General features: G+C 45.6%; 1 protein-coding gene across 1 annotated transcript in view; it reads right to left on the minus strand.

The window, feature by feature from the left end:
• Positions 1 to 20,720, minus strand: part of TRPM3 (transient receptor potential cation channel subfamily M member 3) — a gene marked incomplete at its 5' end in the record, with an annotated part of 257,261 nt that overhangs the window by 11,711 nt on the left and 224,830 nt on the right. The window contains 3 exons of the mRNA XM_045772551.2: positions 4,565 to 4,697; positions 6,565 to 6,764; positions 6,883 to 7,033. Coding sequence (XP_045628507.2) covers positions 4,565 to 4,697; positions 6,565 to 6,764; positions 6,883 to 7,033 — 484 coding nt within the window. The remainder of the gene's footprint in view (positions 1 to 4,564; positions 4,698 to 6,564; positions 6,765 to 6,882; positions 7,034 to 20,720) is intronic.

The raw sequence follows: 20,720 nt of genomic DNA on the forward strand, positions 1-20,720 counted from the left end.
AACACAATCCTGTATCCCATGAACCAATCAAAGGGCCTCTCGTGGGGGGAGAGGGTATGCTGACACAGGTTTTCAAATGAAAGGCAATGATGCAGAACAAATAACGCAAACTCTTGCTTATCCACAGACTGACACCTAATTTGTGAATTATTGAAGTCCCTTGGGGTCACCTTCCCTTCCCTTTGGGCCAGTCATCCTTCTCCTCATCCTGGGAAGAAAAAGGGTGTGCAATTTAAATCCAACTCAATCAGCAGAGATACCAAAGATCAGCACTAGAGAAAGATACGGTTGGGGGGGGGGGTGAAGCTCATCCTTTTTGGCTTTTACTGGTTTTTGATTACTTATGAGTCTCATAGATCCTAAGTTATTCTTGTCTCCCTTTGTTATGAAAATTAGAAGTTGAATACACTATTAATAGTCACATGACTATTCCTTTTTTTGGATCTAGGTGAAGAGCAAAAAGGGCACAAAGCCCTTTGGCTCAGGAAAGATAATGTTAGATAAGCAATGCTAGAAACAATGCATATGTTACTTCGCTTAAATTGTTCCTGGAGAGAAGAAAATTCAAACTGCAACTTCTTCTGGCAAGTGGAACTTGACAGGTGGAGTGATGGGGAAGATGATCTGGAAGCTGTAAGTCAGGGGTCTAAGAGCTAAATGCCTGTGGGGAGTGCAGATGGAGTAAGTAGGTGAAGCAGGGAAGCTTAAGAGGACGGAAGCAGGGATTCTGTGGCACCAGAAGGCATGCCCAGGCCAGAGGCATTCAGAATGGATTTTTTTAAAAAAAGATTTTATTTATTTATTTGACAGAGAGAGAGACAGCCAGCGAGAGAGGGAACACAAGCAGGGGGAGTGGGAGAGGAAGAAGCAGGCTCCCAGTGGAGAAGCCTGATGTGGGGCTCGATCCCAGAACGCCGGGATCACGCCCTGAGCCGAAGGCAGACGCTTAACGACTGCGCCACCCAGGCGCCCCCAGAATGGATTTTAACAATCACTGCAAGCCTAACCCAACAAACCTCTGTGGGCAGATGTTGCCCACGAGCCACCAGTTTACAAACGCTGCTTTAAATGAGTTAAAGAGACCAGAAAAGAACTTCCAGCTGTGATCACCAGAAAATGCAGGCAACCCTTAAGAACCAATGGGAAATAGGGGCGCCTGGGTGGCTCAGTCGTTGAGCGTCTGCCTTCGTCTCAGGGTGTGATCCCGGTGTTCTGGGATCGAGCCCCACATCGGGCTCCTCCGCTAGGAGCCTGCTTCTTCCTCTCCCACTCCCCCTGCTTGTGTTCCCTCTCTCGCTGTCTGTCTGTCAAATAAATAAACAAAATCTTAAAAAAAAAAGAAAAAAGGAACCAATGGGAAATAAAAAAGAAATGCCAGGAGACTGGAGATAGGAAAATGTTTTTCTGACATTAAAAGTTCCTGAATTCTAGGAATTATATGAGTTTGACATAAATTCTAGACAGCATTATGGAATAACTTAGCGGTATGTAGTTAAGGAGATGGTACCTTTTGAGTACTTTAAAAGATAGGGCTCAATAACAGGAGACTCTGGACACAATATTCATCTTGTCTTGATCATCTAGACCAATACAGTGACGCAGATGCATGCTTGTGATGGAGTACAAAGTGATTTTAGCAGGGAGGCTGACACACTGAGCTGAGGGAAGAAACGTGGATACCTGGCTGGTTATTAGCCAAAGGAGAGGTGGTAGGACAGGGGCCAGTGCTGTCATGGAAGGTATTTTTGGAGTCATGCCAATGTCTTGGTTCTGTCTTGGTTCACCTGATCTGTGCTGGTGGGCATCTGGTGAGTTGTGTTGAAGACATAGCAGGTATGCTGATCAAGCCAACGAGATAAAATGAATAAGATAAATATATACATGTACATATAAAATACGTGTGTGTATATATGTATGTGTGTGTATACATATATATGTGTGTGTATATATATATAAAATGGGAAAAAGAAGGATTTTTCAGAATCGATTCCTATGAAGTGTTAATGATCTCCTGAATATTGTATTGCCCTCTTTATGTACCATTTCTGTGCAAAAATATGACTTAGGAATGATGCAATTAAGTTGACAATTATGGAAGTATCTTTGTATTTCTAAAAAGATTTATGCAAGTAAAACTTCTATAAATAAGTTATATTTTATAGGCAGTGGCAGGGAGAGGAGTGTGGGGCTCGCTATGTAAAAAAACCCTCTTCCCAAGTCTTTTAGCAGAGTGCACTCAGCTCTCAATTTTTCTGATCTCACATCTCTGTATTGGGGCTAACATGAAGGGAGAATTATATAATACCCTATACACTATGTGTATAGTTAATTATGTAAATTAAACATATATACCTATCCAAATGTGTGTATATGTATTATCTATCATTATCTATCATTTATTATCTATTATCTATTACCTATCTATCTGTTGGATATAAATAGGACGGGCGATTGCACCTGCCACTCCACTCAGAAAGGATATGTCCTAGAGAGTGCATGAGATGGGTAATATGGATCCTCTATTTCCTTAGTTGATCTTTGTTCCCTCATGCACCTTGCAGTGTTTCTGTTGTGCAGAGTGCAATTCTAGTGTTTAAACATTTATTTTTTGGTATACTTGCAAATGCAAAACAAACCAATACCACCACCACCACCAATAAAAATCAAACCCCAAACAAACACAGACAGAAGCAACAGAAGCAGGATGAGACCTGGGCTTAGATTCACGTCTCTGCATGAGGCTTGGTCGTGAGCTTGTCCCGGTCCTCCAGACCCCTGTTCCTCCAGGAAGCCAGCTAATGCCCAAGACACATGAAGGGGGTGCCTATGATCTGTCCTGAATTTCTGGGAATTGTTCACCTCGGTCTTCGTCCTTGAGGGTGGGGCTCTGTAACCACCCCGAGAGGAAGAGGGTCTTGGGGAAGGCGTCTCCTGCAAGTGTTTGCAGGTGTGGGGTAAGAGGCTCAGGTGAAGGTGCTATATATAGTTCCTTCCTGTTTCCATCCAGTTCCAAGGAATTGGTGACATGGTCACAACAAGTTCACAGGCGCTGGTGTCTGTACCTCTCATTCTAGGTCCCCAGAGAGGTGAAGGCTTCCTTGCATCTTAACTCTCCTTCCCCCTACCTTTCTTTGCTGCCAGGTCTGTAGCTTTTTGAGGTCAAAAAGCAATTCAAAATCTCTTATACATATGCTCTGGAAATATGTTTGAGCAATAGGCAATGTGTCCACGTGGCACAATTTTCTGGAAACCACATGGCTATATGTCCATTAATAACTAGCTTTTTCGAGGCCTCAGAATGAGAGATTTTTAGATTTACAGCTCCTTCCTCTGTTTGCCAGAAAATTGCTTCACAACATATCGTCCTAGAATGCTCTATTGTGCAATGACAGATGTGCATAAAATTTGTGCACGGCTTTAAACTTTGTTAATATTGGCCGAGTACCAATGGATACAATCGCTCAATGGCATGTGTGTATATACCTGCTTATCTAGACTGCATTCTTTAAAGAAATGAAGAGCCAGGGACAGAAGAATGCCATTTATGTAAATTCTACAGAGCCACTAGAGAGTGTACAAAGTGGGTAAGCAGATAAAATGTCATTTATTGAAAACTCGAGGTCACTGACTCATATCTTAGAAGTCTAAATCATATCAACTGAAGTCATCAATATAATGTCTTTTCCCACTATTTTTAATAGTACCATCTTCATATCACAAATGCTTACAATCTGAAGTTACACCAATGCTTTATAATACTCTGCACTTTCTTTACCAAGTGGAAACCATAGTGGTTTCCAGATGCTGGGTTTTGAACGTGCCAGCCCAGAATGAAGTTTTTACTAGTCTACAGCAAAATGAGAAAAATCAGAAAATGTAAATTCCTTTGGATTAAGCTAGATTTATTACATTTCCAGGATTCTCTTCTTTGTATTTTGGGATTTCTTTTTTTTCTTATAGTCTTACTGGTCCACAAAACTATTTGGCCCGTGAGATCTAAAAGTATATCAGCACTGGGTAGAAGAATCTGCTTCTCTCTTGTTTTATAAAAGGAATAAAACAAAATAATTTTGAAAAAAACCCCTCATCCATTATTGTAACTAATTCACAAGTCTCTCGCTGCTGTTGATTCAGAAGGCACTGAATACCTATATAAACCAGATACCAGGACTCTTCTACTCCTGCTGAAAAGATGCCTAGAGATCTACATGAAACACCAAACTGCTGGAGACCCTTGCATTGGGCTGGGTCTCTCTTGGTTGGTGTCTGGGCTGGAATGTTCCAATTTCTGGTCTGAGCCAGCAAGACTTGCCCTGTCCTAGACTCAACAATCTAGTGTCCAGGAGAGTGGGTGCTACTGCCTCCTGGAGAGGTCCAGGATCTCTAAGTATGGGATTTTGGTCTGTAGACACATCAGACGATGTTCCATTCTCTCATAAGCTTGGACAATAACAATAAACACAAGGGGATCTCTGTTTTGGGGGGCAGTGCAAACAAAAATTATCGACAAAGCATACCACGACACGAAACATCCTTGCGAGGGGCTTGTGCCCATGGAACATACCTTTCTGAAGTCACCCGTATCCTCTCATCATTAGAGGAGTTGAATCGATCATCCTTTTCTCTGAAATACTCCTCTATGCACTGCTCTTCGAAATCGTGTACTTTTTTGAGCTCATCATCAGTTATGAACAGTTCTGTGGAAAAAAGTGAGTAAGACAGGAAGAATAAGCAATGGCGTCTGATCTGTGGGCCTAATGACATTGCTCATTTAATCAGCGTTAAGAAAAGGGGCTGAGATTCTTTACTGAGTCTCAGGCTAAATCCAAATCCAGTCGGGCAACCTCTCTCACCCTCTCCTCCTGTGCGTTAGACTCACTATGGAGCCCTGACGTTCTGAGCGTACCTGGTTTACTGCAGGGACTGGTTAGAATTATACACATTGTAAGGCTGAGAAAGGAGCTAAACCAAAGAAAAAGAAGGTTACTCAAAAGCTCCACTTCTGGTTTGTGGAGTGTGGCAAACACCCACAGCTGAGGCTGGAAAGCCACATCCACACATCTCCAGCCTCCTCTGAAGTTGGCAGCAACCCCAAGACCCAGTTTGGCTCCACAGAAAGAACTCTGCTGCAGGGAGGGGTGGTGTGTCAGGACGAGGTTCTGCTTTCCTGATAATATTCAGAGGTAGCTGCTTCTCTCTCTATTTTCTCACCTTCCCTCCTCTTCCTGCCTTGAAGACGAATGTGATGACTGGGAGGACAGCAGCTATTTTGCTACAGGGCAATAAGAATAGCAGAGTCTAAAAACAGGACCCGGGGTCTTTGACTTCCGGGAGCCGTTTGCTGAGCTCTGGGCTCTTACCTCTTCACTTTTTGTTACATGAGAAAAATAAAACTTTATTGATTTGTGTTGCTGTTAGTTTGGTTTTCTGTTAATCTCAGGTAGAGTAATTCATAACTTGAGACACTGTAGAAAGAGCCCAGTGGAAATTTGAACCCTTTTCCCTCTAAGCTTTCTATTTGCCCAGACTTGTGTTTCTGGTGGCAATAATGAATTCTGGAATTCCCGGCCCTCTTCAGCTCTCTAGGTTTAATGTCCAGAACGAAGTTGGGCATTGTTTTGTCAGGAAAGTTGTTAAAACCTTCAGACTTCAAGAAGCAGTTGAGGAAGTGGCTTTGGTTTAAGCTCTAGGGCATCAGTGATCACCGAGAGGTACCTCCTGGGCCACAACCCCAGAGGTCCTGGTTTGGTAGATTTAGCATAGGCGGTCTATTTGACACACTTCGAGAAACCACAGGAGCTTGCTTGTATGGGGCTGGATTCCCAGTGGTTCTTAACTGTGGGTGGGGTACTAAGGGACATTTAGGGACCTGCAGGAGTTATTGGTATTCAATGTGTGGAGGCGGGACGTGCTAAATCTTCTGCAATGTGTGGGACAATCCCACACATTGAAGAATTATTCTACCCCAATGCCAACAGAACCTCCTTTTAGAAACACTGGGTAGAAGGTGGATGGTAGAGTGTTTTCTGTTTTTCCTTTGCCTAATAGAGAGCGGGGCTGGTTTCCTCATGAGGTCATGCAGGCATAACTCCTAAGGCTTGGGGAATGTTTAAGACCTAAAAAAAAAAATGATAGGTCCAGAAATGATTATGGAAAATCAAACTTAGTCACCTGCAACCCAACTCAACCCAGGAAATGATGCCTGCAGTATATATAACATAGCATTGGGAGCACATTAATATGGTGCATATATTTTGTGGTGGGACCTCTGGACAGTATGAAGTTTAGAACCCGTGAAGGTGTTAAAACAGCTCTGCTGGAGGACTGGTTTTATTCACCAAGAAAGATATGAGGCTAAGAATGCTCCATTTCGGGTTCTCGTGTCTTTTCAGCACTGTTTCCCGCTGAAGCGCACCCTCCCGGACCCTCCCAAGTGTTCAGAGCTGTTAGCAGTCTGCAGGATGCCGGAGGAACCAGGTGGGCATGGGGTCCTACGTGACTGCCTGCAGGAGGTCGTGGGATTTCCTGCTTTGTGGTGGCCCAGGGCTGTCACCCAAAGCTTACTCAGGCCGTAGTCCCTCTCATCTGGGTCGCTCTCGTGTTTTCTCCATCGGCAACACAGATGCTGGAATATCATGGTCATGTGGCTAAAGATGATCAGAGGCGGGGGCAGAACCGGCCTTTCATGGAAGGTCATGATAAGCTGATACCTCTGAAACTTCCACACTTGGTTGGATATTGATTTTACCTCAAAGAATGTATTGCTGAAATAGAGATGAGAGAGAATGAAGTGAGAAACTCCACTCCTTCCTGCAGCACCGGAGCCTGCCCTCCTCCGGCCCTCCACTCCATCCCAAGTCCTCGGAGGAAGGACCCACTTACTTAAAGACAGCGATGAGCAGGTTGACCAGCAGGATGTTCGCCACTAAAAGGTAGCAGGCCATGATGGCCGGCACAATCCAGGCTCCCGTCTTGCAGGGAGGCAACTGGATTATTTTGCCATCCTCCCGGGTCTCATTCTGTCCACAGGGAGCTGAAGGAAACAATAGAGGCAAGAAATGAGAAACTGTGGCTCTGTGATTTAAAATAAAAAAAAAAAAGGACTGATTTGAATGAGAGAGGTTTTTTTAGATGGAGGAAAAAGCCATTTCAAAACAAACAGAAAAAAAAAAAAAAAAGAATTTTAAAAAGCCAAAATAGGAAAATGAAAGCTTTGTGAATATCCCAAGGGATACCAGAGGGGAGCTGGTTCGGCCTGTCCCCCGAGTTGTCAAGGGACATGAAAGAGGTGTTGGGACCCCTGCTTGCTCACCCTGTCCCTTGCCCCCAACACAGAGTGAAGGATACTTGCTGTCACGAGGAAGCCTGGCGAGGGCTTTCCTGGGGAGTGGCCGGGGATGCAGATTCTCACTGCCCCAACAAGTTACTTCCAAAATGCGCTGGGGAGGCCCGGCCTGCCGCCAGCTGTAGGGGCAGTGGCAGAGGGGTATTGATTGGAATGAACACCAGGGCAGCAGTTAATTGCTGCGGGGAAACAACCCAGGGGCTCCGAGCTAACGATCTGCTGTCTCAGCGTGGAAGGCATAAAACAGGGCAGCGCCTTGGGAAGTTCGTGGAGGGCTTGTTGCTCGGTGCCCCTGATGGATGGCACTTCCCCGGGAGGCCAATGAGAGGTGATGAGCCGGGACCCTGGAGCCCTTAGTTACCTGCTTTCTTCCGGTAGCATTTCCATCCCAAAAATGTGCTTTTCAAGGGCCCAGGGCACAAAACCCAACTGCACTGAATACATGGGCAAGTGGGAAAAAAAAAAAGTTCTGGAGGTGGGGGTGAGGAGGAAGGTGATGTGTGGGACTGGGGGAGCGTGAGTAATGTGCTAATGAGGCCTGCTTGGAGTTTCCAGGTAAATTCAGGGGAAAAGCAAATCCTTGACAGAGCTCCTTAGTGCTGCACAGACAACATGGCCCAGGGGTGAGATCATGCCCCCAGGTGAGCAGGGAGAGGTGAGGTCGCTCTCCATCTCCAGCTGCCTTAGGCTGGCTTTAGAATGTGGCCTGTCTGTACAAAGGGGGTGGGGCATGCTGTGGGCTCTGCAGTCGCCACAGGAAGCTTTTGAAGGTCTGCCAGGAAGGTTTGCAATGTTGGCCCAGAATCTCGGCTGGAGTATCTGGCAAGGGAGGTCCATTCCCTTCTTAAGAGCTAACGTTGCTCTGCAGTGCACTCCATCGTGATTCTCAACCCTGGCTGCACTGGGGAGCTTTAAAATCTGCCAATGCCCGGTCCCCCCGCCCCCACCAGGCAACTGAATCTGAATCTCTGAGGGTATCCCAGGCAAAGATATTTCTTTTACAACTTCCCAGGTGCCACTCAGGAGAGTCCACTGAGCTAGACTTAGGCTGGCAAGCTTATGTGATTTTTGACATGCTCTCAAGTCCAAAAATGCATGTTCTTAGCCTAAGAGGGTTTAATAATATCAGGACACTAAGACCCTGTTTTTTATGGACAGAAAAGAAGCTTCCTTGGATCTCAGCCTACAAGGCGATTGCGTGTTGGAGCCAGGTGTGTTCCAACAGCCGGCATCGTTGTCATTGGCAGTTGGGGCACTAAAACCATCCAAGAGAGTCCTCTGGAAGAGGCTGATCATTTACTCCCTTGGAAGGAAAACCCAGGGATGGAGGCCTCCATGTGCTTCAGGATGAAGTCTGGAGTCTGAGGGTGGCTGGCCCAGTGCCATCTCCTACCACTTCCTACCCCTCCCTCAGCGCACAAACTGGACTGAGTCTCTTGCGGTTCCTAGAAATGTCATGCTCTCTCTTACTTCCTGATTTTCAGTCATGCTTCTTCTGCTTCCAGAAGGCCCCTCTGAAACCTTGCTCCCACTCCCCTGCTCCAGCCGGGTGCATCCTGTTCAGTTTTCAATATTCACTTAGCTTTCTTGAGCTTTCTGGAACCCACCCCATCTCACTTTCTGCTCCCTTCCAGCCAGGACTGGGGTCGGTATTGACAGAGACCCTCTGTCTGCTTAAGCTCTGCTCAGGCTCCCCTGGGCTCTTTTTCAGCTAGGGCTGGACTTCTGTGCTTCCACGTTTGTCTCTTCATTGTCAGTTTCAGCAAGAATCCTGCTAAGTCATTTTAGCCAGAATTCCCACCCTTAATAACTCATCACCATCAATATCTGGCCCGTTTTCTCATCTTCTACCATCCCCCAGCCGGTGTCTGGACCACCCTGGCCTGCCCTCTCCAAGAAGCCTGTTTGGCCGGTAGGGCCAGAACCCTCTTACCCTGGTATTTCCTCGTCCGGATTTTCCATCCACTGACCTACCCATAGATTTTCAGTTTCCCTGGCTGCATTCAGAGTTGGGCCTGATCTCCCTCTCCTATCACAAAACTCCATTGCAGTAGCTCCCCACCCCCTTGAATAAAGTCTCCCTTGTCATCTTCCCCAGGAAATGCTAATCTCAGTTCTTTATCTGGGATTCTCAAAAGTGAAGAAGAGTGGAGACTGGGAGTATACATGTGGGGAAAGAATAGCATGTGCCAGCCTCTGCTCTGGGCACTTCACAAAGGGTGACATGCCTTACCCAAGATCACACGGCTGATAAGGGATAATGCCAGAACATTCAAACATTCATCCAAAAAATAGTGAGTTCTTGCTATGTGCCAGTGGAACTGGGACTGGAGTTACAGTGATGAATGAAGAAGTGCATCTTGTCTTCTCTCTGACCTCAGAGCCTGTAAGTACTCTGATTTATCTCATGCAGCCTTTCCAAGGTAGGAATACATAATAATAGTGGTGACCACCTAGTGCATGCTTAAATTCGGGCCCTGTGCTATGAGCTTTATTTATATCGCCTTATTTTAATCATGACAATATTCTGACACAATGGGTATTCTTATCCCCATTTTACAGACGAAGAACTGAGAAAGCTTTAGGATTCCTGTCAGAATCTCAGAGACAGAAAGAACAGAGTCAGGAGGTCCATGCAAGCCTTCTTGACTACAAAGTTCCCACTGTGCCTCTGAAGAAAGGGCCAACAAGGGGTTGAGGGGAGTTTTTCTATTATAAACAAATGTGGACACAAGCTGATAGACATCTGAATTTTTCTTGTTTCCATCAACATGAAATAGCCTGAGCTGTTCAGATGAGGTGACAAATTCAGAGAGTGAAGAAAGAAATTTGTTTCACATTATAGGTATCAGACGTAGGGATCCACGTTGCAAAGATGCATGCCCTTTTGATTTCATCCTATATGGGGAAAGAAAAATTTTTTTAAATGCACACACTACCTTTTCCCCAAAGAGTAACAGAAATTTAAAATGAAACACTAAGCAGTGTTTGATATAATCAGCGTCGTCCTTAAAAATATGACGAAGAAGGATATTTCTCCAAGATTGTCCCTTCCCCTCCTGTCTGAAGAAATGTCTCAAAACCTTATTCCAGATCACAGGCAATGGAATAAAGAGCTTAGCTGAGTGTATGACTACATTTATCCTATCTTTTTTTTTTAAAGAAAGGATTTTCAACTAAAAATCCATCCTGAGAAGATAACAGGACAAAGAGGATTTCTCCACCTCCTTTTGAAAATCCATACAGTTTGCCAGAGGATTTAGAATTCCATTAGCGCAGCTCCTATAGCTTACTCCAGGGGTGAATTAGATTTAGATGGCTTTGCTCTTTTCTCACACAACGCTTTTTTAATTTTTTTTTTTGGCAAGACAACCGGAGATGCCTCACTTCGTATGGTTACAACCTTCTAGAAGGTCCCTGATCTAAACGTCCTAGGTGGTGGTGGAGCCAGATGGGAGTTTTCTTTATAGAAGTGTGGGGCACTTTCTATTTCTTTCAATAGGGCTACCATTGATGTCTTCTAGTAACGGAGGACGGGAAGAGCAGGCCTAAGAGGAAGACCAGGGAAGCTCCAACATTGTAGAGTCAAAAGCACCATCTGCCAGCTCTGCCTTTGACTTCTTCTGTGGTTCATTTCTTTTCCCTTCCCCTAGCCAAACAGCTAGGTAAGAGGCAAAGCAGTAGGGACTTGACACAAAGGTAACTGTCAGGAAGGAGTGAGAGGAGGCCTCAGTTTCTCTAGTTGTCAATGGAAGGACCAGGCCCATTGCTATTCCCTACAGCATGGGACACACACAACTCAAAAGTCCAAGACGATTTTAGAATACAGGGACAGGGCACTAAATAACACTGAACTGGATAGTGAGAAACTGATGACCTTTTCAAATCCCTTTTGATCTCCCTGACTCCATCAGAGAGAATACGTCAGTTTGAGGATAATATTTCATTAACACTTTCTTCATGTTTGCTAAACTCCCTTGTTAGGAGAAAATTGGGCAGGCTGAAGGCTCAAACAACTGGACAGAATTTCATAATAACGTGCTTGTCATTCTGTTTATTTTATGGTTATCTTCTATTTCTATCAAATCATACTGATTTTTCAACTTATGGCTATGACAATACATTTTCAAAAATAATTTAGGGTTGAAAAAGAAGCCAATTTCTCTAAAACCATTAAAGAGTAGAACACATTTTTACAAAACCATGAATGGTTTATGTGACTAACGACTGAAAAAATGCTGGACTAGACGATTTCCAAGCCCATCTAGCCCTGTTATTCTATGACTCTGTGTTTCTGTGATGAGGAGCAAAAGACCACAATAACTCTCAGACTGGATCATCTGTCCCTGGAGCTAACTCTAGCTCACTTGTAGAAGCCTTATTTTTTTCCACTCCTGGCACAAAAGCAATCAAATAATTAGCCCCCACTGCATGACATGGAACCCAGCCCCCATGGGGGAGTGGGGGGCACCAATGACAAAGCCTTTGACTCTTCAGGGCTTCTGGTCTACTTGCTGTTTGCACACATGTTCAGCCTTGAGCTACTTAAAAAGCACTATTAAACTGAATACACCTCATTTTTTCATCCAGTGAATTAGAGAGCAGGATGTCATAAGCCTAGGTAGGTCGTGTGTGTTGTGGGTGGGGGTGGGGCATGCATTACGGGGGAGAAATTCAATTCCCTCTGTTGTCTTGGTTCTCTGGTCTTCCTATTCTTTTTTTTTTTTTTTAAAGGTTTTTTTATTTATTTATTCGACAGAGATAGAGACAGCCAGCTAGAGAGGGAACACACCAGGGAGTGGGAGAGGAAGAAGCAGGCTCATAGCGGAGGAGCCTGATGTGGGGCTCGATCCCAGAACGCCGGGATCACGCCCTGAGCCGAAGGCAGAAGCTTAACCGCTGTGCCACCCAGGCACCCCTCTGGTCTTCCTATTCTAAACGTGTAGTTTATGTGGAGACAAAATTGTCATTTTTTTTTTTTTTACCGTTATTTGAGAGGCTTCCTTGGTAATTCATTCTTTGGGATCAGGAACTAGTATTAGAAAGATTCTGTGCAAGTCTTGCTAGGGCAGGATGTAGCCTGTTTCACACGTCCGTGAGTTTGTTGCCATGACACGCTGGATCGACTGCATTACTAGCTCCAATTTCTATCCTCCCCCCCAGTCAAGCTCCTTTGACAGTTTCTCTCACTAAGCAGGTAGAAACTATTTCTTTGCCCCTTGATTCTGAGTTTGGCCATGTGAATGTCTTTGGCCAATGGGATGTTAGCAAATGTGATCCATACAGAACCTAGAAAAAACCCTTGAGTGTTTCTGTTTCCACTCTTCCACCCCAGGCATAACCATGAGGAACATGCCCGAGCTAGCCTGCTGGAGGATTAAGCACATGGGCCTCTGATTCCAGTCACTTCTGTCATTGGTGCTCAGGCTCTTCGGGATCAGCTGACAGCCAGCTGAGTCCCTGGCATGTGACCGAGCCCAGCCAAGACCAGGAGAACTGTCCAGCCAAGCCACATCCTCCTGAGCTCGATACATGCCTGCAGCTTTAAGCCACTGCCTTCTGGGGTGGCATGTCCCATGGCATTATCAATAGGTAATGTCCACATATACGTCCAACAGACAATGTCAGTACATACCTGATACACACACTCAACTTCCTTTGCACTGCTCACAGCTAGGAGAGGCAGCCTGTCTTTCAAGACAAAGCCCTCAGTTCTTCCCCACCCTCCCTGTACTGCCCCCCAGTTTGGGGCCATTCCCACCATCATCCAAACAGGAGCAAATTCACTGAATGACCAATGAATAATCAGACTCTGTCTTTAGAACTTAAACTGAGGTGCAGGAACTTTAGGGAGAGGATGCCAGGAGCTTCACTGAAAGATCAGTGGAGTCAGACCACGTTAGATCATGTCAAAGGAAAGCAAGCCATTGGAGAGAAGGAGTGGAGAGTGAGGGGAGGAAGGAAAAGGGGAGAGACAGGGAGATGACTGCTTGATTGAGGCTGGAGGGAAGTGGTGAGAAAAGCAGATGAGAGCGGTCATGTCTTCAGAGTCTGGCTTCCCCAAACCACCTCCAGTTTCATTTCCAGTCAGCTCACGTCATCATGCTTTGTTTCCTGTCTTTGAATGTCTCTGAGGTTTCCTCTTATACACTATAGTCAGTCTTTCTCTATTTAATCTAGTTTGAGTGGGTTTCGTTTTCTCACAATTACCATTTTTCTCATTAAGGACAGTCATTAACACCTAAGAGAGAATCAGTGTCTCCGGCTAGTAGTTTCATCAGAGGGGGCAATGATCCAGAGCGCTGGGAATTCATGGCAGTTAGGGAGGGGGCTCAGGGAAAGGTAGGAAGGACAGAAATAAAAAACATTTAGCTGACAATTTTACTAAGGGCTCACCTCACTCCTTTTGATATCTGCCTAAACAAACTAGGATTGGATGAGGTTTTTTCTTCTTCAGACCAAAAACGACAACAAAAAAGTCTGAGAAAAAGTCAAATAAATGATCTACTCTCCCAGATCTTTGTGTCACTGTCCATCGCCACTGTCATTCTTGACTGGGAGGCTCCTGTCACAGCTCCTCATGTGGCAACACCACCCCCACCCCTTCATCACAGGTGCGGAGAGCCTGAATCCATTCTCACTACCTTGACCATGGAAGGTTTCCCCGGTGGGTCCACACCACCTTAGCCATCATGCCATGGGAATATGCTTCTTGTTTTTGTTTAAAAAAGGATTGCGCGATTTTTCAGAAACCCACACACATCTACTCCGTAAGGTATCTGAAGAGGGAAGAGCCAGGCTCTTCCTCAAGAGGGAGTGTCTTATCCAAAGAGCCAGCAGTCTCCCAGCAGGGCTTTCTGTGCCGAGAAGGATCAGCCCAGAGAGCCCGACTGCGCATATCTCTGTGTGGATGTACGTCACGGACAGAAGCTGTACCACAGAAATGATCCGTGGCTCCTGCCGATTCCCATCGGGTCGTGCCCCCGGAGCTATATGACATTAGGGGAAATAATCAATGTGGCCCCTAATACTCAGTAAAGCATTTACAAGCCAACACGAGTTCACGCTGACATTATTTATGAATTCCCTGGTAAGCGACAGCGCAAGAGAACCATTTATCCTTACAGCTCATGGTCCTGGCTCTGTCTGCTGGCACGCTTCCCTCCTTGGTGGCCCTCGGTCCCTTCCCACCAGGGCTCTGTTCGCCCCGTCCCCTCTCCTGTTACCTTAAGGCCAGGCTCCCCCTTGTCTCTGTTTACTGTTAAAATGTGAGCTTTTCACACTTCAGCTGATGCGCCTCAAACAGCAAGGAATCCAGATCATAGTCGGTCCACGTTGTGCTCAAACCTAAACTCCCGTGGGCGGGCTCAGCGGGTCCTATCGCTTGCTGCCACATGGCGAGTACAAGTCCTACTGCACGCAGCATATAAACAGCACTGTGATCCTGTACATGGATGGGGGGCAGTACACCTACATATCGTAGATCAACAACTTTTTTTCTCTCCCAGGGCAACACTGACACACGCCAGTTACAATCAACACTTTCACTTTATACGAGTGATCTGTTAAAAATAAGAAACTTGGATGCAGGTCACGTGGAGACGCAAGGTGGGGGGCACAGAGAGGGGCAGGATGGGGAAAGCATTTTGCTGTTAATCATGGTTTGAATATTTCAAACAATCACATTGCCGTACATTTCCTGTTGGGAGATCCATCTTACTAAGTCATGTTCTGAAGTCCCTGAACACAAGGTTCTGACCAGGGGTGGGCTCAGTTTGAGTCCCAGATCAGATATTTTGCCCTCTGTGTATTACTGAGTAGGTCAATTCCTGTATCTAAGCCTCAGTGTCCTCACATCTAAGCCTGATGTCATAATAGTAGAAATAATATCAATAATGATGATACACGTCCAGTTTCCCTCCTCATTCATTCAAGCCCTTATAGAGCCCCTACCCTGTTCTAAGGGCTTGGGGGACACCAGTGATGGCACACCAGAGACCCTTGCCCTTCCACAGCCTGCACTGGGAACGGGGTGGTGGGGGTGGGGGGCTGGTGATGGTGGGTGGGGAGAAAATTTTTAACAGCATAATAAATGAGTAAACGAGGCGCTGTGCTAGTAGCACGGAAGAAAGAAGTAAGGCAGGGCAAGAAGGACCAGGAGGGCATGTGGCTGGAGCCACACTGAGAAGGTGAGGAGAGCAAAGGAGGGTGTTGGCCAAGAGGCTGTCTGGTGACAGGGTGCTCGAGGCAGCAGGCACTGCCAGCGGCCTTGGGCAGGACCCCCCGGGGTCCAGTCAGCTAGAGATACTTACTGTCATCCTTCCTGGCTCTATTAAAGAAACAGTAATTCCCCTTCACCCAATTCAGCTCCTGCCTGAAGGCTTCTTGTTCTACTAGGTAAGCCCTCTCTTCATGGCTTCTGTTTTTTCTCACCAGCTCCCCGATGCCCTTAAATGAAATCAGGACCAAACCCTCAGCCCCAGGTGGGAGGGCTAAAGCCGGCTGAACTGTGGGCCTGTGCGTTCTGCGACAGGGACTCTTGGACTCCCCTGTGCACCCACCTACCAGAGAGAAATGGGGGGATCATTAAAACAGGTGCCTGGGCTCACGCGAGCCTTCTCGCAATCCCACCCACGTCAAGAGCTGTCCTGCCTTTATTGGCCAACTGCAGCCTACTTGGGGAGAGCTGATGTCTAATCTGACTTGAGCAAAATCACCTTTTCTAGACAGAAGAAATGCTCACAGTGTGAGCCTGGGGGAGGGAACAGGGTTCTCATCGATGGCTTCGGGACACAAACCCACGTTTTCTCGTTGCAGCGAAACCCCGTAGTGGCTGCTGCTTGGGGCCAACTGTTGTACCCGCTGGGTCAAGGAGCAATAAGCTCGGGTAAGGCGAACCCCCTTCAGACTCCTTCAGTGTCTGAAGCTTTCCTGGTGCAGGCCTCCCAGCCAAAAGCTGTGGCCCGCGGTTAGTCTGAAAAACGTGTAGACAGTTGCACTCAGCAGTGTGCAAAGCTCTCACACAGGTTATGAAGAGAAAGGGTGGATTTAGGTTCACAGTTCCTGAAGATACGAAGGTGGTCATTGCTTTTTAAAGTGAAATAGATGGTTTTTATAGCAACTGCATTTTCCTCTCGGACCTGGGTACCCCCCACCCCCACCCCAAGATGCTGCTGTTTTCACAAATGACCAGCTGAGTTGACCATGTTGCTTAGAGTGCTGGACAGTAAGATGAGTTCACTTTGTCACTGCACAAAACACCAACTTCTGATGTGACAGCTGACCTGTATTTGTTTTTTTTTTAAAAACACAGCTATCCCATTTTTTAACAAGTTTGTGCTTCACGCAGCTCCACTCTAAATAACGCTGGGTGGTGGCATTTCCTGTGGCCAAGTCGGTCTGAGCAGACCTTCGAGAGAATCTGAACATTAAATTGCAAGCGGTCTAAAATGGGCTAGTTTTCGAGGCCCGCCTAGAAAAGCACAAGATGGGCTTCCCCACTCTATCCCTTGCCTGATTGTGAGGCAAAGGCTGTTCTCTGGGCTCTCTGGTGGCCCAGCTTGTGGGCTACAAACATGGGGAGTTTATAACTGAATGTTCTTTCTTTCCTCATATATTGTACAACCATTGAGTCAAAGGAGAATGATTAATATGCAGGCTCTGTGCTGCACGCTCAGTGATGACACGTACACCTGTGTGTGAGCACGGCCACACCCAGGCAGAGAGGAGAGAGGGGAGCTAAAAGACAGTTGTGGGGTCAAGTTCAGCTTGATTGCTAAGTTAGCCAGCAAGAGACAAGGAGCAGCCTCCCGTGTGCATTTAACGTGTGCCCTGGTTACAATCGAATCCCAGTGTAAGATGCAATGCTACTAAGGCGACAGAAAACCAATGTCTGGTGGGATGAGAGCGATCGTTGCTCCTTGGGGCCATAGCAGGACATGCCAACGCAGACAGACATAAGGCGCATGTTTATCTGCGGCCTTTCAAAGAACAGGGTTGATACAGGTCTGATGAAACAAGTTTCAAACTCAGGTATAGCAAGAATTTAGACTTCTATAGCAAGCAAACTACAGTTACAACCATCTTGGAGATTCTATGTCAGATTCTATGCCAGATGCTTTCACATGTATTAGCTCATTTAATCGTCGAAACAACAAATACGTTTTTAAAAAAGGTATTGAGGTTACGAAGGCTGAACATGAAGACAACATGGTGAAAATTCTGCAAGAAACACTTGAGGATTTCTCATCTGTTCATTTACTTTTGAAAATTCTATTCGACAATTAATAAAACACTTGCTATATCCTAGGAATTATTCTGCATGCTTTATAGATTTCAGCTCATAAAAAGTATGAGAAAAAAATATAAGTAGTGTCTTAGTGAGTTCAAACTGTCCTAACAAAGTGCCATAGACTGGGGGGCTTAAACAACAGATATTAACTTCCCCCAATTCTGGAGGCTGGGAAATCTAAGACCTGGGTGCCAGATGATTTGGTTCTCCAGCGAGAGCCTTCTCTCTGGTTTGCAGACAGCCATGTTCTCATGTATCCTCATACGGCAGAGAGAGAGGAAGCAAGCCTTCCGCTGTCTCTTATTAAATGGGCACTATTCTCATCATGAGGGTCCCTTTCATCTCCTCTAAATTGAATTACCTTCCAAAGGCCTCATCACAGTCACACTGGGGGTTAGGGATTCAACATATAAATTTTGGAAGAAATAATTTAGTCCATAACAAGTAGGTACTATTATGTCCATTTTACAGATAACTAAACTGAGGCACAAATAGGAAGTCAATTGCTCAATGGCACAGAGCTAGGAAGAGGCCTCAGAGCCTGGATTCAAACCTAAGACATTCCATCATCTTAGCAACCATACTGTTTCATTTCTCATGATGAGGGAGTTGACGGCTACGTTAAAGCTAAATGTCCAGACATCGGCATATAGACTGCATATAGTGTTTCATTCTTTTGTCTGGGTCGGGGGCTCCCAAAGGGTGATGTCCATAGGGAATACTCAGTATAAAGACTTCTGAGAGTAAGTTTGAGCATAAGTAATTTTTGGCCAACACGCATACTTTAGAACCACGTTTACGTGGATAATACATTCACTGTAAATGGAAAATGTAGACTGATCACCGCAAACATAGTGAAAGAAATTACAAAGCTCAGTTTTCATTTTATTGATTGTCCACTCTTGCTTTTGGAAATAAGTAAACCGATATTTTTTGGGAGGGGCATGAACAATTAATTCCTGGCCAAGAAGTGCCATTCATAGGGCGCTGGACAAGCTGCTTCATCTCATAGGCTTGAAGACTCAATTTCAGTCCTCTTCAGGTCTCCCTGATCCCAGTCAACTGTGTAAACAGGCTGTTTTTAACCCATGGAAACAGTGATCTCCCCACTTCACTAGAAGGTGTAGATGGGCCCAAGCATAAGCAGTGGGCTTAGGCACAGCTGTCTGCACCCACTGCGACCGATGGCTTCATTTAGCTCATGGTGTTGGGTTTGCAGTAGGATCTCTGTTGGGAAGAGGCTGAGGAATGGCCTAAAATAATGTATGATCAATGCACAAAGCCAAATCTTGTTTTACTGTCATGAACAATTAGCCTATTACTTCAATGTTAGTAGATGAGTGAAGGACCTGGTTATATCCACGGTTGCCATGGATATGCCCTGCTCCAACTGATCCCAGCTTACAATATGATGTTGAGTTGAGGAATACCGAGCAAAGGGATCTGGCTTTACCAACCAGTGGAACTGTGTGAGCATCTGAGACCAGTTGAGATGTTCCCAGTCATGTTGATGTGCTTCAGAATCGGAGAGAGCGGCCATCGTTATGACAGGTATACAGGGTCCAGTGGGAAGGGTGGTGCCAATGATATATTCTTGCAGGGCTCTTTACATTTAATTAAGTTTTCATATGAATGAATGAATGTTTTTGGTATTTATGCCTTGTTCAAGTCTGTCTCTAGTCTAAGATGTATTTCCACGCAACCGACCCAGAGTATTGATCCATGAACAACGGTACTTAATTTGCTCTGTTTTCAGATTTAGAGGAAAAGCCAAGGAGGTTTCCATCTTTGTGTAGATTTGGCAGTCTAAATTACTTAGTGCTCAAGATTGGAGTTACTTTAGAGTCTGGAATCCTTTATTTGTGTAGAATCTTCTTGCTAGGCAATCCATAGCTAGCTTAATTTAACATATGGTATACGTATAAAAACAATGGAACTGCATTTCTTAAAATTATGCAGTACAGATTTTGTTGTTGTTGTTGCTAATTTGGATTCAGTTGGCAGTTCACATTAGTAAAGGTTTAGGTCATATTATGCAATGACATTGTAAAAAGTTAATTTGCCAGACAAGCAACATTTGGTTTTTTTCTTTCTTCTCCGCCTAAGAGAATCCTGGTGTAAATTAAGTCGATTAAGTATTGGGCCATTCTGACATGACCACATCACTGCTGGGTAGAGTAGATCCAGGCACCAAGTGTCCATGGTCATTGTGTCCATGGACACCAAATGTCCAACAAGTCATTTAAGAGTAGAGAGAAGCCAGCCAGTTGCAAATAAAGTACTGGATTCCAAATAGCTCCAGCACAGGAACGCTTCTCCCAGTCTCTCAACATTCTCTTCTTCTGTGCTATTGTCTTTTATTCTCTTTTATTTCCACACTGATTTTTTGAAGAGATTCTGAGGTCAATTTTCTGTTCCCCCAGAATAACAAGGCCGTTCGTTTTGAGCTGGCCAGAAGATACGATGTCCCCCTCCTGCATGTACTACCAAATGCAAAGCCCTTGACATCTGCTTTAAGGTTCGACAGGGAAAGCCTCTTCTCTCCAGATTCTCAAACTGCTGTGAAAGCTGGTCTCCGTCAATGCTGCCATACTGCATCTAGAAACACACGAGAGGCAGAGAGCCCTGGACCCATGCTCTGCAGCCAGCAGCCTGGGTTCAAATCGCAGCTCTGCCATTTGTTAGCTGGGCAACGTATGGCAGGCCACTGAGGCTCTCTGGGCCTCAGTTTCCTCTACTATAAATTGGGTGATAATCATACCAACCTCAATAGTGATGCTGCAAAGGGAAATGAGTTGTTGATCAAGTAGAGCTTTAGATAGTGCCCAATATGTAGTGAGCACTCAGAAAATGCCGGCCATTTCTGTAAGAGGCCCTCTGGCTGAGAGGCCCCAGCCCAGGCTCCTGAGCCAGCTGCCAGGTTTCAAAGTCCAGCCCCATCTCTGGAATAGCTGTGCACCTGAGGCAAGTTACTTATTAGGTCAAACCGTATGACCGGTTTCTACAGAAACGGCAACGTCATAGGGTTCAATCTAATGTGTGCACGATAGTCTCTGTGCCTCAGTTCGCTTGTCCATTAAACGC

Source organism: Ursus americanus, chromosome 34, assembly GCF_024610735.1.
Source record: "Ursus americanus isolate L20-20 chromosome 34, mUrsAme1.1.p, whole genome shotgun sequence".
In the NCBI taxonomy this organism is placed as follows: Eukaryota; Metazoa; Chordata; class Mammalia; order Carnivora; family Ursidae; genus Ursus; species Ursus americanus.